This window comes from Lactuca sativa, chromosome 1, assembly GCF_002870075.4.
Source record: "Lactuca sativa cultivar Salinas chromosome 1, Lsat_Salinas_v11, whole genome shotgun sequence".
Taxonomy (NCBI): domain Eukaryota; kingdom Viridiplantae; phylum Streptophyta; class Magnoliopsida; order Asterales; family Asteraceae; genus Lactuca; species Lactuca sativa.
Genome location: NC_056623.2, coordinates 6,760,160 through 6,779,126, shown reverse-complemented (window position 1 = coordinate 6,779,126; position 18,967 = coordinate 6,760,160). Strand labels below are relative to the sequence as shown.

General features: G+C 32.4%; 1 protein-coding gene across 1 annotated transcript; it reads right to left on the bottom strand.

Moving 5' to 3' along the window:
* Positions 1–7,004: 7,004 nt before the first annotated feature.
* Positions 7,005–11,253, bottom strand: LOC111875995 (polyadenylate-binding protein 5). Its single transcript, XM_023872520.1, has 7 exons — positions 11,001–11,253; positions 8,956–9,728; positions 8,785–8,862; positions 8,624–8,713; positions 7,757–7,951; positions 7,319–7,546; positions 7,005–7,229 (listed from the first exon to the last, which is right to left on the bottom strand). The coding sequence occupies exons 1-7, from the start codon at positions 11,251–11,253 to the stop codon at positions 7,005–7,007; spliced, it is 1,842 nt and encodes a 613-aa protein (XP_023728288.1).
* Positions 11,254–18,967: the final 7,714 nt, after the last annotated feature.

The following is an 18,967-nucleotide window of genomic DNA, read 5'->3' as shown; positions in this document are numbered from 1 at the left end:
ACGGGATTGGGTTTTGTATGATTTTCCGGCGAGGGTAGTGGGTATTGACGGAGTTGCTGTTCCCGGTGTTGAAAGGGTGGAGGGTGGTCGGAATGAGATGGGGGAAAGGTTGGAGGTGGAGCGCCGGTAGTAGCAGCGGTGTGGCAGGCGACGGTTGGTGATGTGAATGTCCGACGGGGGAAAGGACAGATCGGGGCTAATCGGCGCTGGAAATTGCCGATGAAGGGAAGGCGACGTGCTGGCAGGTAGCGCCTACCGGTGGCGTAAACAGCAGCAGCGGCAACGGAAGACGGACGCGGCGGCTTTCGTTGGTCGGAGAAGGAACAGGGGCAATGGTTCTTTGTTGCTGACGGGAGGCACAAGGAGGGGAAAGGGATCCAACGGGTGAGGGAGTATAAGGTTGGGTGAGAATTTTGGAATTTTCTTTTGGATGACCGCGGATACATTTGCATTTACTTGAATCTTCTCATTTGTCTTGAATTTTCTCTTGTTGGTGCACAAATCCTTAAGAAATTTGGCGTAACGTGGGATTCGCTTAATGGCATCCAATAGTGAAATGTTGAGTTGAACCTTGCGGAAAGTCTCAAGAAACGCTTTCTCTTCTTCTTGTTTCTTTGAGGAAGCCAAACGGGATGGAAAAGGTGGTGGTATGACCAATGGTTTGATGGATTTGTTGGAAGGATCGGGTTTATCAACATTTGGCACAACCAGTTCTTTTGGAGGAACCACAACTTTTGGAGGTTCCACAATGATCACTTCATCTTTGTCTTCTCTTGAAACTCTTTTAGGTTGACTTTCTCCAAGTGTTTTCCCACTTCGCAAGGTGATGGCACTCACATTTGGGTTCTTCTCGGTTTGTGATGGAAGTTTACCTTTTTGTTCTATCTTGTTGAGAGCGGTTGTCAAGTCTCCAATTTGTGCTTGAATGTTAGAGAAAGTATTCTTGGTTTCTTGTTGAAATTGGGTTTGACTTTGAGCAAGAAAAGTGACAAGTTCTTGAAGGCTCATTTGATGGTTACCACTTGATTGGCCTTGTTGTGGAGGTTGTTGATAATTTGGAGGGTTATAAGAATTTTGTGGATATGGAGGTTTTTGGGATTGGTATTGTGGATGTTGGGGTCTCATCAAAAGATTTGGTGGATTTTGCTTTGGTGGATAAGGGTTGTTTTGGTTATTCCTCCAATTTGGGTTGAAATTGTTTTGAAATCCCGTGGGTCTTGGTTGACCTTGATATCCGCCCATTGCATTCACATCTTCCGGTTCACTTCCAAGTGTGGGACAGTTATCCGTATAATGGCCCGTCATTGCACAAATACCACATACCATCAATTGTTGACCACTTCCCACCACCATTTGACTTAACACATTAGTCAAATCCAAGAGCTTTGATTCCAAATGTTGAGTGTTGCTAACTTCACCAACCACTTGTATAGAATTTCTCTTCATGTCATTTCGAGTCCCAAAATTCCTTTGATTTTGACAAATGGTACCAAAACGTAATCAGATCTCGCGAGGGGTTTTGTTGAAGATGTCACCACCACTTGAAGCATCAATCATCCTCCGATCTTTTTCATTCATACCCTCATAAAATTGTTGAAGAAGTAGTTGTTCGGGTATATTGTGTTGAGGACAACTTGTACACAAATTGTTGAAGCGCTCCCAAAAATCATGAAATGTTTCATTTTCCCCTTGATGAATCCCCAAAATGTCACTTCTTTGACTTGATATCCGGGAGGTGGGATAGAACTTGCTATTGAAGGCCTTGAGTAACTCTTCCCATGTGTGAATTGATCCCGATGGTAAGTTGAATAACCACTCTCTAGCTATGTCTTCCAAGGTGAGCGGGAATGCAGTTAACTTGAAATCATCCAATGTCACATTGTCGGGCAACATGCTAACACATATCATATGAAAGGACTTCAAATGCTTTTGAGTATCTTCTCTATCCAAACCATGGAACTTGGTAAGTTGATGTATGAAACTTGACTTCAATTCAATTCCTCGGCGGTTTGCGGGATAAACAATAGCAAGATGTGTATGAGTAACATCCGTTTCCATCATTTGTCTAAGTGTCAACTCTTGAGGGGGATTGGGTGGATTGGGGTTGTTGGGATTTTGTTGCAAGTAATTGGGTGGTTGATGATAAGGTGGATATGGGTATTGTTGGGGATTGTAGATTGGTGGTGGATAAGGTTGGTAGTTAGGGTATTGGTTGTAAGGAGGTTGTTGTTGTTGTGGGTACATTGGGTTTTGGTACATTGGAGGGTGTTGGTAATTGGGTTGATTTGGGTAATGTACTTGTTGAACTTGAAAAGCATTGTTTTGAGGTTGGTTGTTTTGGTGGAAGTGTTGGTTTTGTAGTTGTGGTGGTGGTTGATAATTGGGTTGGTTTTGAGGAGGGGCTTGATTCCAAGGTGGCATATCAATGAGAGGTTCTTGTGGTTGTTGTCTTGGTTGATGGGGTGGGGTATTGGCATCTTGATTGATTGGGTTTGGGTTGGGATTGTGAGGTGGAGTGTGATTCATGGCTATGTGGTTTTCAAATGGAATGTCTTCAAAGGAATGACCAACAATTGGAGAATTCGGCTCGGTGTCAGTATCACTTGAAGTATGAACTTGATCTTCTATGTTGATTAGTGGAGAAGAGGAAGAAGCTTGAACTATTTGTTGTTGCTTTGCTTGTTTGGCTAACTTTTTCAACCTTTTTGCTTCTCTTTCAATTTTCGGATTGTAGAGTAGTTCACCGGTTCTTGTAGACCTAGACATAAACAATCAAATAACAATAACCAATTTCCCCGGCAACGGCGCCAAAACTTGGTGGGATGTCAAGCCCGCCAAGAAAATTACACCCTTTGATTGCTAAATAAACGTAATATAATGGTAAAAAGGGGCATCGATCCTCGGGGAAATGGTTGTACTCAATCACCAATACAATCTAATAGAACTAATGAAATTTAAACTAACTAACTACAAATAAACTAAAGGGGGGGGGGGTGTTTGATTACTTGAAAACTAAAATAATTGAATAACTAAAAACCTTGCAATTAAGCAAGTTGATGAGATGCTCAAAGGTTGGGAATAATTGGTTAACTAAGGCAATTCAACACAATGAACATTTGTGTGTTTATCATTAGGATCTAATACAAAGCTTATCCTTCATCCCAAATTGGTTATAGCAATCATGAAGCATGATATGCCAAGATTCCTCATAGGTGGTATGGAGGTTGGGGAAGCCCACAACACACCTTCTTAATTAAGATCAAGGGTCAATTGAAGCAATTAATCCCAAGAAATCAATTAGCCTTAAGAATGAAGGAATCCCCAATTCCTAGAGGATGTCAAATGCTTACACATCCATAAAGGAGATATGATTCATAAGCTAGAGATGATTTCTATCATCATAAAGCCTTTGTTCTAGATAAATTCAATGATCTAATGCAAAATCAATGAAATAAATCAACTATTGCTTAATGAAAAATCAACCATTTCTCAATCAAATATTAAGCTCATGATCAAAGCATCAAATAAGCATAAGAATTGCAAACTAGAATCATAAACATGGAATAAATTGCTAATCAACATAAATCCTTCAAAACCCACAAACATTCATTGGTTTTCAGCCAAAGTTAACCAAATAAGAGTATTAGCCACTCATGGCAACAAAGTAACAAGAAGAATAATCTAATTGCATAAAGAAACTACCTAAGATTTGGAAAGATGAAAGGAAAATGATTTCTAGCTCCCAAAATCGCCTCTTGTAGGTCTCCAATGGTGGAAAAACGTGAATAAGCTTCTAGATCTGATCCCCAAGGGTTATGGCAAGTCAAATGACCAAAATGCCCAAACTGGGCAGTTGTGCGGGTACCCGCGCGACGAAAATTCTACCCGCGCAAATGTTGCTGTAATGCTATTGGTCCACCAAGCCACTCCACCCTTCCACTACCAAAGATTCCTTTGGTCCCCCTCCTTGTCCATGTAATTTGAAATGCACCAATCATCATTTAGCCACCAAATGGATGCTCCAAACCCAAAATTTGAATTTTATGATCCATCTTCACAAGCCCAAATGATCCAAGCCAATAACTTTCAAAGCCCAATTCTTCCTCTTTGATTCCGCCAAGCCCAATAATGCCTTGGGAGCCCACTAAGCCCGTCTCCAATGAACCTGCAACCGCAACAAGCGCCGAAAAACCTACAAAATATCTCATGCAACATAACAAGCACCCGGTATGATCCATACTAAAGAAAAATAAATAAATTACAATGCATTAATGATAAAAAGATCTAAAAATCTAAAATAAACTAATAAAAATAAGGAAATAAAATAAGCTACCACTCACTAAGCTTTCGGGCTTACAGTTGTGGTTTAAATGTTTCAGGTACTTCAGGAGACCTTGGCAAGGCAAAGGTGTGATCGTACCACTCCTCATGTTTATGTTTTATGATATGGTTCTGGGAATACTCTGATAATGAATGTATTGAAAACCTTTTTGTAATAACTTTAATGAAATTGGGTAGTTTTTGAAAAGTTTAAATTCGTTGGAATTTTTAGAGCGTTACAGTTTAGGGTTTAGATTTAGGGTTTAGGGTTTAGCTTTAGTGTTTAGGGTTTAAATTTAGGGTTTAGGTTTAGGTTTAGGGTTTAGTAATGTTCACTTGGATGAAGTAATAAACGATAATTAAGGAAAGAAAATGGAGATGATAAAACGATAATGAAAGAAAGAAATGTTATGGAGAATGATATATTTACCAAGTGAAACCAAACCGGGTATATTTAACATGTTAAAACGATATATTTTAGAAGTTTTGTACCTAAGCTTAGGTGGGGCTGTAATATATATTCCCTATCTCCTATATATATATATATATATATATATATATATATATATATATATATATATATATATATATATATATATATACACACACACACACACACACACACACATCAAACAGTTCGTTTCGGTTATCCGCGGATACCTAAGTATCCAAACCAAAACCGACCAGTTGATATTCGTTTTTTTCGGTTTCGGTTTCGAATTGGCCGATTCGGCGTAGTTTTTCGGGTTTGCGGTTTTTTGGCACACCCCTAATAAATAGATGTCGGTTAATTCGATTTCAACACAATGCAAACCTAAAATTTTGGTTATTTTGAAGCAGCACATTAAGGGGGTGTTTGACTTAGCTTTTTAGAATTCAAAAGTCCTTTTTGAAAAAGATAGAAAGCAAAAGATGTTTGGCAAATGTATTTTAAAAGCTACTTTTGGATTTGGATACAAGTAAAAATGAACTTTTTGGAAAAGTCAGGAAAACCTGACTTTTTGTGACTTTTCCAAAAATGACTTTTGCTCCCTGAAAAGCTAAGCCAAACACCCGCTAAGTTTTCGGTTTTTTTGCATTACCATGTACTTCGAGCTTACCTTCATAATCATCAACGAGCACTAGATTATTTCGAAAGAGCAAATTGAGTTGATTGTTATTATTTTAATTAGCATTATTTTTTAACAATCGTATAATCCTATGATTGACGGTGTTAATAATAAGTTTATTATACTATCTGTACTACTACTAATAATCACACAGTTATTATTATCTTTATGTATTTATGCTAGTAATTTCAATATAAAACAAAATACTATATTATTTGTAACAATTGAATTATTATTATTACTAGTTTATAATCCGTGGGAACCACGGTTACAAAATCAATTAAACTTTTATAATAAAATTTATAATTATTAATCAGTTATTTTAATAAATTAATGATTATTAATTAAGAGATATATCAAATTTTTAAAGTTATTATAACTTCAAATTTAAGATATAATTAGAAAATATAAATTTGAGTTTTAAAGTGAGTTGACTAATATATCTACATGAAAAATGACATAATATTAATATGGGTGCTGTATTAGAGTGACATTTGACAAATGGAGGTTAAAGTTATTATTATTATTATTATTATTATTATTATTATTATTATTATAATTATTATTAATTTAAAACTATTAGTATTAGTGAGGTTAATTACAATATTGTTATTATTTATTATATTATTATTTCTTTAAAGTATAAAAGATAATAATTATTGTATTGAATAATCTAAATGAAACTTCAAATTGTGTAAACGTCAAATTATGTAATATTCAATTAGTCAAAAGTCATTCAAATAAACAGGACATGTTGACGGTGTGAGTTTTGGAAGAAGATGTGTCATGTCTTACTGGAAAAAGGACGAACATACATTTTAGGTTCACAATCTTCTTAAAAAACAAAATTCCACAGAGAAAAGATGACTCGTCTATAGACAAAAGAGGTTAGGAAGAACTTTTAGAAAATAAAAAACAAAAAAAAAACCTATATGACAGTTCAACTAGTTTGGAGGCTCTAAATGAACAAAAAATATGGGTCATTTGGCATATACTTAATGTTATAAACCTTCTTCTTTATCCAGACTATGACGTTGAGAATTTGAACAATTGAGAATCGAAATAGAAAATAGAAGATAAATGCGGTGTTTCAATTTTCAAGATCATACTGATGTGTCGTATGCGTTTTGTCTTCAAGAATCAAGATTGTTCATTGTGATGTGGCTTGTCCGACAATTGAGATTTGAGATATATTAATGTTAAGGTTAAGTTTAGAGAATATGGGGTCTTTAGAATTAAGGGCCCTAAGCTCCAGCTTAGCAAAATATAAGGTTGAGCCGCCATGAATAACTATTATGACAACTTAATTTTAAGAAACCTTTCATTAACTGAAACAACTCATAATAACTTCTTGCATCCAACAACCTTTTAACAAGTGTTGACTTATTGCAGAAACTTCCATGCATGCTAGGAATTCTAAACATAATCCAAAAATAAAACGATCAAATCCCAGTTCTAGTTTTAGCAAACATATAATCCCATAAATTCAAAGCCTTCAAACAACTTATATGAAGTTAAACATTCTAAGATAAAACATCATAAAAACATAAGCTAGCTAGAACTAGAGAAAACTGTTCAATTCAAGGATAACGAGCCAAAGTGATCATCGTCGTTTGCAACACATGAAAGTGTAGAAATGAGCAGAGCCATGGCCTCACCAACTTTCTTCTTTAACTCATTTGGAGATTCGATCAAATGAAGCACTTCAGAATTGTCCATATCAAGCAACATATCTGTTACACTTGTAGCATTCCTGTGCTCAATTTGCTCCACCAAAGGGTACAAGTATGTCCTAAGGATCTGCAATTTTGAGAAATCTGAGACCCTTAAATATTTCATAAATGAATCTATGTTACTTGAAAAACTAATCATGTAACAAGGAATAATACCTGATGTTGGTTTTCTGGACTAGCAGAAACCAAAACAGAAGCAAGTTTTGTAGTATCAATTAGTCCAAAAAGATGAACATCAGAGGACGATGTTACTTCTGTTGAGACATTGAAAGGCAACCGAACCATGTTATTGCCCATGAGAACTTGATCCATTTGATTGTCCATGAGATTTCTCCCACTGAACACATTTACCAAGTCTTGGTTAGGAGTACCATCACACATCACCTATATTCAAAACAAAATTAGCATTAATGTTAGTAAACAAATGAAGTTAATTAATCTAGATTTCACAAGTGTAACATTTCATCCCAAACAATAGTTCTCATCAACAATTTGAAGAAATTTGGTTGTTATTTTTTCCCATTAACCATTCGCATAACTCTCTTACTAAAGATATAATTTATAATATTACAAATAATTGTTAAAAAAACGCACCTGCCCAAGCATAACATGAGGGTTTCTGGTTCTTACCGGAGCCATGAAGTTAGAAGGGCCATATCCAACCATTATTGGTTCATCTATCAAGCCATAACCACGACTTTGCAATTCTGGTGCACCCAAGTGGACCCCAGTTTTATCTGTAGTCAAATGAGTCACTAAACCAGATGCTCGGGGCTGAGCAAATTGCGCCTGAAAAAGAACATTAACCCATAAATCCTCTCTAATAAATGAAAGTTTTTTTTACCACTTGTCCCACTCTCATTCAATTTGTCAAATGTCATTTTGTAGTTATTTTAAATTAATTCTTTTTCCACATGTCATTTTATGAGTTTTTCTATTTTATTAATTTCCATATAATATTTTAATGTAATAATTGCAATAAATGTAGTAATAAATGGACATCAATTTCATTAAAAAATTTACCTTTTAATTTCAAAAATCTCAAAAGTAGAGATCTTTAATTTATGTTATCTATTTTAATTATTTGTTTAAATTTAAAAAGTTAAAAAATATTTGTATTATAATAATTCACTGTTTTTCTTATTTTTTTTAATACAAAGTTCTCAAATATTTTTACCTTTATATCTATTTTTTTTTAAATTAACCAATTTAATACATAGTTCTTACAACTAGTTTATGATGAGAGAGAGAGAGAGAGATGGTAAACAACACCATATCATTTCAGGCCCACAAAAAGGTCAATAGCAGAACAACCTCTTGTGCCTCAACCATTAGGCTCTCATGAGATGCCTATAATTTTATATTTAGCTCCTAATACTTATAAAAAACTACTAATGAACCTGTTTTGAGTGTCACCAATGATACAATGAGTTTCTGTCACAAGATAGTAAGTTAGATAACCTGTAATCGAGCCATTCTTTCTTCTTTTCGTTCCGCTACCGAAATATATAGTGGTTTTCTTCCTACCATCTTCCTGTTCATCTCAACCATCTGATTCAACATGTTAATTAGATATAATAATCTTAAAAAATTACAAGTAATAAAAAAGAGTAGTCACATACAGCCTTCTTAGCTTCCTCTCGGGTAGAAAAAGCGACAAATCCAAAACCCTTGCTCACCCCTCGCGAATCAAACATGATCTAGAAATTATTTTAGACCAAAAGTGATCAAACTTTAGTATAAAATCATAAATTAAATAAACTTATTTCTATCCGGGCTTTGAAAAAATGTACCTTGTAAGATGTAATAGTTCCAAACGGCGAGAATAAAGCCTTTAACTTTTCATCATCTGTAATGGTTTCATCAAGATTTTTTATATACAAATTAGCCTCTTTCATTTGTTCATATTGCAATTTTCGATCCTGATCAGAATTCGCTTTTAATTCCAATATTTCTCGTTCAGTTTTCTTTTGAGCCCTCCTAACATACCAACCGATTCCATCGTTGTTCAACCCCTCAATAGCATCAGTTGCAGCTTTTGGATCTTGAAAGTTCACAAATCCAAAACATTTAGACTTCCCATACATGTCTCTCATGATAACAACACTTGTAATGGAACCAAACTTCCCAAAAGCTTGTACAAAATCTTCCTCAGTTGTTGTCTCTGGAAAATTCTTTACATACACATTAGTAAACTTTAGTGATTTGTTTGCTTCATTTCGTTCTTTTTGGTGAATAAATTTGGCAACATAGACTTGTTTGCCTTTTATCAACATTCCATTTAGTTTTCTTATCGCAACTTTGGCATCTTCTTCTTTTTGAAATTGTACATAACCAAAACCTTTTGATCGACCACGGCTATCCACAACGACCTTACATGTACTAACATCACCAAACACACAAAATACTTCATATAACTCCTTGTTGTCGATGGATGAATCCAAGTTTTTGATGTATACGTTACCTATGCCACTTCTTCTCATGGTAGGATCAGGATCAGAGAACATGATCCTAATTTGTTTGCCATTCAATCTTTTAGAGTTTAAAAGCCTTAGAGCAATATTAGCTGCCATGAAAAAAACAAACAATTGGATATTACAATGAAAAAATTATTATATAGTACATGGATGTTTTGATGTGTGTCTAAGGAGGTGTTTGGATGTATGTTTTCTTTATGATATTATGGCTTGAAAAACTAAAATCATATAATGAGAAAACTAATTTTTTCAAGTTAAGAAGAACTAGGTAGTTATACTTCGGTATTATTTTTAGAATGGAAACACAGTGTGCTCTTAATTAACACAACTATTACAGACAAGATATGAGACTAAACCATTTGGTTGAAGCTGAGGGACATAAGCGCACATCCAAACAAGCAGCCTTAGTTAAATAGCTTATTTAAAATAATCAATTTGAAAAATCAAGTAAATCGATGTAAATTGACCAAACTATCCTTAGCTTTAACTATCTAATTATCATAATGTCTCATTGGGTTAATGTCACAAAATGATCTAACTGTCAATTTCTTTTAAGTCATTAATAAATTAAATGTATTCAATAGATAAACAAATTTAGTTTTGGTATTTATACTAAGCCATTAGATTGGATTTCAAGTCGGTAAATTGCTATCTAATTCTATTTGACATCTAGTATGACATTAAATTAATATGGAAAATTTGTATATTTTGTGCCTATATTGGATGTCATATTAGATTTCACATAAGGGCATCCAAAATGCATTGAACTCCATAAAGTTCAATGGATTGCCACATCATCTTTCTACAGTCCATACAAGTCTATCATTTTTTTTCATACAATGTATTGAACTCTACAAAGTTTAATAGAATGTTACAAAATGAAATTTATAGTAAGTATTTGAAATTAAAAACTTTCTTTTTTATCATTGAAGAGTTCAATGGTCATTGAACTCCAAATCCATTGAATGCCAAGGTGGCATCTCACAATGCTACAGTTTCATCCATTGAATGACACATAAGCTTGTCACCCCATTCAGCTCTCTCAATGAACTTACCATTGTGGATACTCTAAGATTAGATACCGGTTTAAATAGCTGAAATTCACGTTGATGGCTTAGTAAAATACCAAAATTAGTTTGTACCTCTATCAAATAGAATTAAAAGACTAATGGTTTAAAGAACAAAGTGATGGTTATTATCACTTTATTTGATGTCATTTTATGATATTAACCATATCTATTTTGAATCTTCTTGTCACAACAACCTTTTTGAAAATATATACCCAGACACTCCTTAAGCAACTCACGTCTTTTTAAAATAATTTAGATAAACGAACATAGTAATCACTAAAGAATGCATACCATCTTCTGAGCTAGTGAAATTCACATAGCCATAACCAAACGAAACCCCGTTCTCTTCATTTCGACAAATCCTTACGGAATGAACTCGCTTCACCTCATTGAAGAGATCAAACAATTGACCTTCATCGACGTTCTCCTCCAAATCCCCAACATAAAGCGAAGAGATACAATTTGGTGTTGAAGGGGAGGTTGGACTCCCCGCATTAACTATCGAATGTTGAAGAACTAGTTCTGACTTTGTTGATTCAGCCATATTATAGAGAGCAATCTAAACAACTTTGGATCAAAAGTTAGAGAAAGTACAAAACTAGTAATCAAATTATTTACAAATCAACAAATCATGTGAATGGAAATCCATATGCAGTTAGCAATATATACATAATCATTTAGTAATTTGTAATATAATAGAATAAAAAAGAATTCAAAAAAATTAACTATTTATATACTCCCTCCGTCCTAAATTGATAGTCCACTTTTGACTTTTGAAGTCTTTCTTCTTCAACTTTGATCTTAACTACTTTTATTTGTGTTATATATTACTTGATAAAACTTATAACAATGAAAAAACATTTAAAATACAATTCATTCATATATTTTGCATCAAATATTATCCATCAAAAACAAAAGTATTTAAGGTCAAAGTTGAAGAAAAAAGACTCCAAAAGTCAAAAGTAGACTATCAATTTGGGACGGATGTAGTAATTAACAGTTACAAACCACAAACTTAACTTCAAAGTTTTCGACCATATATAAATACACATTTCATCAATGTTAAAAATATGTAAAATATTAAATATGTGTGAACAATATATGCTTAATTGATTAGAGTCGAAAAATTGAAGGGGAAAATACTAATCTAGCCAAAAACATTAATTATCTATCCAAAATTAGCCAAAAAAAATACATTAGTCAAAACTAGCCCAGAAAATAGTAGTTTGGTTAGGGTTGACTACGGTCAACTTTAAAAAACTACTTTTTCGTTGCAATGGGCTACTCTTTCGTGGCTCGTCTACTGTTTTGTGGCCCATTAGTCAATTGTATATAATGTTTTATTTTTCAATTTAGGTCATTTTTTCTCATTTTCCTTTCATTATCTACTGTTTTCTCTCAATTGAGCACCCGAAAACAACTAGATAAGTTCATTTTTTTTCAAAATTTTACCGTATTGTTGATTAAGAGTAGTTTTTATACATGAGGATAATTTAAAAAAAAAAACGAAAAAAAACATTAAAACCGTAGGTTTCATACGAAACCTACAATGTACAAGTGCACAATGCACAGATTGTGCAATGTGGATTTGTACACTGTAGGTTTCGTAGAAGCCTACGGTTTCTTTTTTTGTTTTTCATTTTTTTTAACCAAAAACCGTAGTTTTCCTAGGAAAAAAAAAGATTTAACCCAAAACCGTATTTTATAGAGAGAAAACCGTAGGTTTTAAAAAAACCTACAGTTATATATATTCAAAATGAAAAAAATATACTAAACACGAAACAGTAGACGATTTAGCAAAAAAAATAGCCGAATCTAAATACCTACGGTTTCATGTGCCACTTTGAGACAATTCCTAATTTTTAGCTAAAAATGGTTAATTAGTTCCTTAATTTGGTTTGATTAATAATTTTTAAAGTACTTTCTCTTAGAAGTACCAATATTCAAAAGTCGATGCCCACTGTTAGATAGGCTTGTTATCAGTTTTTGGTCTTAAATATAAAACTAACTGATATATTATGTATTTATAGAACTTGAAAGTTTTATTTAAAGTTAAGTTACTGTGTCTGAAAACTTAACATTACAGTTTTGAGTTATGATTATTTTAAGAGATATTTAGAAAAATAGTCATATGCGTTAATAATTTTGCTAAAAATTAGCATTTTTTCGAGAAGAGTCATACAAATCGCAGGTGATTAAGCATACTTGTGATTTCATGTCATATCTCCCAGTTGCAATCTATGTACATTGGTTGCAAACTGGACTCATTTTTGGTCCATTAATAGGTAGTATATAAACCTAAAATTCTAGAAATAATTAACTTTCGTTTTTACATTTTTAATTTCAAGAAATCGTCTTTAACTCTCTAATGTCTCAAGAACAATATTCACCTAATAACTTAATAACTAATCTATTTAGTTCACGTTGTAATCGTGTTTTATTAGTTATAATACATTTAAGAAAAGTTTATAGGTGTTTATTAGTCAAAAATCAAAAATCTCAGTTTTAATAGATGAAATTTCATTGTAGTAAAGGAAATCACAGTTATATGTCATGAAACATCATGTGGAAATTTGTTGATGAGAATTTACAAGTCATTGATTCATACGTGCATCAGTGTCATTTGATGTGTGGGAGTACAGATGAGTCAATCATATAATTTTTTTTCTTTACTTTTGTTTCTCAATATATATATATATATATATATATATATATATATATATATATATATATATATATATATATATATATATATATATATATATATATATATATATATATATATATATATATATATATATATATATATTAGACGAATATCCACACATTGCGTATATAAAAGTAAAATATTAACGAATATATTATTATTAAAAAATATATCGTTGTTACTAACTTTCAATTAATTAATAATTCCGACACTAACTTGTTATAAAACATTCTAACCATTTTTAATACAATATAAAATATATAAATATTAAAATTACATCATCTTAATAGTTGTTACCCCATGGGTTGTGCATAAAAGTTAAAAAATAAATTTATATTTAGATTTAGATTTATATGTATTTTTACATATTAATGGTTAATCAATTTATGTAGACATACTTTATGATTTTAACATTTTAATAGAAACTTTTTGACTATTTAGAAAAATAAGCTTTGAAAATAAATAATTAATATTAAAACTAGAATAATAATGAATTTAATATATTAATTAGAAAAGAAGTTGAAATTTTAGGGGTTTCAAATGAATATGGTGATAGGAAAATAACATCTTTTATAATAGATAATAGATAATAGATAATAGGTAGATAATACTATATATATATATATATATATATATATATATATATATATATATATATATATATATATATATATATATATATATATATATATATATATATATATATATATATATATATATAGGAATGAGTTCTATGGAAAACAAAAAAAAACCCTAAAAATCATAAAAATACATAAAAAAATATATACTTAGAGATCACAAATATTTTTTTTTACTTTATATTCTTTAAAATCGTAACTTTTTATATAATTTCGCTGAAATTTTTTTTGAAAAAAAACCAAAAAATAATAAAAAAAATTAATTTTTTTTTCAGCGAATTTATAAAAAACCTGCGATTTTTAATAATATAAAGTAAAAAAAAAAAAGATTTGTGATCTCTAAGTATTTTTTTATGCATTTTTATGATTTTTAGAGTTTTTTAGGGTTTTTTTTTTGTTTTCCATATAATCATTCCCTATATATATATATATATATATATATATATATATATATATATATATATATATATATATATATATATATATATAGAGAGAGAGAGAGAGAGAGAAAGAGAGATTTATTAAGCATCTTTCAATCAATGAAAACTTTTAACCAAAATTTAGGCATCGCTATACTTATCTTGAAAAAAACTATTATAGCTTTCTGTACAAAAAAGTTACAATTTTAATTCAGCTTCTAAAAATTTATTATGATAGGGCATGTCTGGATTACAATCTGGATTCTTCGCCCGATTAGACCATTGATGGAATGTGAGATGGTTTGGGGCATCGGACAAAACAATGTAGATCCTATCGATCATAAAATTGATTATGGTATATATAACATAATATAGTTTGGAATTGTACCTTTAAGTGATTGTACCGATCTTAAAAGCGATCGCTTGATTTTCTAGCCAAATTTGTCACAGAAAATCTAATGATCTTTGATTTGTTGTTGTAGTTTTCCGTTTCTGGAAATTTCAACAAGAGCGGATTTCGAGATATTTGCTAGGGTTTTGTAATCCCTTTCACACATGGAAAATTCAAAATTCTTTAGAAAAGAATAGAATGTTTCTAAGTTGGAGCTCTCTAGGAAGAATCGATATGAAGTGTCTTGATGAAAAATGTATTTATGAGAAAAAATGGAGTGCTTTGGCAAAACAAATACGCAAAGAGTAGAAGGCGTTGCAATTGGGGAAAGTAGTATAGTGAAATAAGATTGATCAACTAAAATAGATGATTACAAAAAGAAAGGACATACAATGATGGTTGAGGATTTTGTTGGTAAATTTAATAGTATTGTCCCATATGAGATCACATGGATTGTGCGGTGTTATATCGGGACAATAAGCAGTAAAGATACAGTAAACCTGTCACACCCCGAACCAGACGGCGGAAACGTCCGAGGGCTATTGTGACTTAATTGAATACCATCACAATGATTATACATGAATCATAACATCATTCATCACCTTGCATTGAAATATTACAACTGATATTGTTTACATTCAGTACATTGTTTTAAACATTACATTTCCAAAACATAGACCGTTCGATACTAATTTAAACAAAACATCATGACATCACTTGATACATATTCTTCGGTTTACCTGTTACCTGAGAATACAAGTATTTTGGAAAAACGTCAACATATGAAATGTTGGTGAGTTCATAAGTAATGTTTGAAACAAAAATGATTTTTGTGAAGTTTGAAAACCCAGCAAATCCGATATTTTCTGAAAAGAGTATTGTATATAAGAAAAAGTGTGAAGATCCGTAAGTATGCTTGTTGATTTTTGTAAACGTGAATAATTGTTAGACTTTGTATACATCACATAGGTAAAAGTGTTGAACTCCCCAGGAAAACCCGATGTTTTCCTAATACATCAAATTACATGTCTTATTTATTGTTATACCGATACGACGATTGTTTTCGATAATTCCAAGTGACATTGGATTAATTATGGGTTGTGAGTCGTTATAATCACGCATTAGTGAAAATGACTAGTTTATAACTACCAAATACAACGATCCCTTAGGCGTCGTCCGTACTACTCACTTAATCCAACCACCCTGACTTCTCATAGCCCCACAACCGAGGAGAAAGGAGGGTACGAAGCCCCCGTTAATTCCATAAGTCGTTCAAGGCTATCGTGAATGCGAAAGGCACTTGGCCCGACTCGCATTTGACTTCTCGACTTTGCTAGCAGTACCAAAGGACCCTTGGGGCCCAACAGCACAATAAAGCTATTGAAAGTCCTTTTACATGGAATTAGGTCATAGAAGGCCCAATAACATGTAAGCGCGTTCCCTTCGGGCCTAAAAATCATGTCATTGGGCTAGCTAGGCCCAACAAGCACGATTTGAAACTTTCAAGCCCAAAGATTGAATATTGACTTCTCGTAAATTTCGCGTGTTCATTGAAGTATGATTGTTTATTGATTTTTGGTTCGTTATTGATTCGAGACCGAATCAATTCGTTTGGTAACGATATTGGTGTTGAAAGTGTATTTGTTATTACGTTTCGCCGGTAGCCGTGGTACTCGTATTTTATCTTAAGGGATTTATTGTTTAAAAAATTAGATTTTACCTTTTTATGCCCCTTCTTGGATAAAATTTACCCTTTTAACCCTTTATATAAAAGAATTTCCATTTTAGTCCTTAGACCATTTTTCTTGACACTTTAGTATCAAAACTTGTTGAAAAGACACTTTCAGCCCAAATTTACTTGATAAACAGCTTAAGTCCTTCAAAAATGAAATTTTCTCGGTTGAAACCCCCATTTTCGCAACTTTTACAATTTTGGCCCAAAATGGAAAAATTTTGCCTTTTTGGTCCCTTTTGAATTTGAAAAGCATTTTTGGCCTTTGAAATGGTTTTAGTATACTTGTAATCCCCTGTTTTACAGAAATGTGCATTTTTAGCCCCTCAATTTCAAAAATCTCGCAAATTGGGGCTTTATTGGGCCGAAAAGCCCATTTTAGCCCATTATGTTCAAAATTTACATTTTTAGCCCTTCAAAAGTGTTGATATTTAGAATATTTATATTAGAAACTGTTTGGACTCTTTTCAACCTTCAGAAATTATCATTTGTCGTTTTGGGCCCCTTAGTTTTGTATTTTTGACAATTTGAGCCCAAAAATGGGTTTTAAGTCCAAAAATGTTCATTCTAACCAACTAAACTATTTTTCTAGACTTGATTAGTGTGAAATTGTATAAGTTATGTTTATTTCATTCCTCATATTGTAGATCTCGGTTTTTAGATTATTTTGGCTAGCATATTCATCACAAATCACATAAGATCATACATATAAGCATAAAAATCACACAAGGCATACATTTACTCATAGATCTACACATTTGCTTGTATTCTCCCCCACAAAAACTTATAAAAACCGAAAAAGAGGGGGTATGAAGCTCACCTTGGGTGTGGTTTCGGTTTTGGAAGGAAAATGAGAAGAAAATTCGGCCTTAGCAACCTTCCTTGGAAGATCTCGAACTTAGATGCTTCTAAGGTGCTAAATCATAAGTTTGAATGGATTAAGAGGTGATTCTTGAATGGAATGAAATAACTAGCTTATGGATCTAAGTAACATCTTACCTTAGATGATGATTTTTATGTAAGAATCCCCTTGAACACTTCTTAGATCTCGAAAATTTGGAGGAGATATGAGAGAGTTTCTTGAGAGAATTGAGAGTGAAATGTGTGTGTGTGTGTGCTTGGATTCGGCCGAGAGCAAGAGAGAGAGGGAGAAGAAGAGAGGGCTTGCATGGAAGTATGGGAAATGCATGGATGTATGGGTCCTCTTGCATGGAAATCCCTTGAATAATTGTGAGGTGGCACATACAAAGTCAACTCTTCCTTCCTTTGGGCTTGGGCCGAGAATGGAGAGAGAAGAGAGAGTTTTTGGGCCTTAAAGGCTTAAGCCCAATTTCATAGTTATGTTGAGTGATTTTTGGTCCTAATAAATATAAATGGGATTTTTATGACCTATTGGGGCTAAATTGGGTTAATTATGGCCCAATATAGTTCACTTAATTAATTTATTTCATTCTAGGCCCAATATGACCCAAAATATTGAAATAAATGGAAGTGGGTTCAATTAGAGCCCATTTAAGAGTTCTGAGCCCAATATGGTCAAATTGGAAGCTTATTGGTCCATTGGGCCCAATAAGGAAGTCCTAGTCCAAAATGGATTTAAACAAGAACTTCTAGGGTTTCCAATCGCTTATTGACTACTTGAAATGCTTGTATGAGGTGTTTGATTGAAATTCTGTTGTTATAGAGTATGCATCATACATGGTCTCATGTCTTTGATTCATAATTTGGCTTAAGTGTTGTAGTTACAAGGCACAAAAATTTCTAGTTGTGACAAAACCCCTCTTCACCTTTATCTTTTTATTATTTTTACTAATTTAATGACTATATCAAATAGAATGAAATAAACGTTTTCATGTTTGTATTTGACGAATACTCTTTTTTAAATAAAATTACTATACAATTTAGTTTTATCTTAAGAGGCATTGTTGTGAAATAGCAATATAGTTTTGGGTTAATATCATAAAAGTCCTTAATTTTTCAAGAAATTGTAGCTTTTACCCTGTCTTGTAGGGGTGAGCAAAAACAACACCACAAATAAAATTAACCGCAAAAACCGCACCACAAATAAAATTAATTGCATAAACCGCAACCGTAATAAAAACCGATTGTGAGGTTTTCTGTTTTTCAAAAACCGCAAATTTACGGTACGGTGTGGTTATTAGTTTTCAAAAACCGCAAAAAAAAACCGCATCGCACCGCATATATTATATACAACTTTTTTTATTAATTATTAATATATTAAATATTAAAAATAAAACAAGTTTCATGAATGAAAAATGAATAAACTACTAGAAGACAAAAGTATGGTTTTTTGTTATGTTAACTTTGAAAAATGGTGAAATTAGACAATTTTAAGAAATTTATTGTTAAT

Bases quoted from the DNA above. Each gene is read 5' to 3' on its own strand.
- LOC111875995 (XM_023872520.1), bottom strand. From the start codon at position 11,253: ATGGCTGAATCAACAAAGTCAGAACTAGTTCTTCAACATTCGATAGTT. The intron at 9,729-11,000 runs GTATGCATTCTT...TTTTCATGGCAG, and splicing joins TTTCACTAGCTCAGAAGATG to CTAATATTGCTCTAAGGCTT. The intron at 8,714-8,784 runs GTATGTGACTAC...ATGTTGAATCAG, and splicing joins GAGAGGAAGCTAAGAAGGCT to ATGGTTGAGATGAACAGGAA.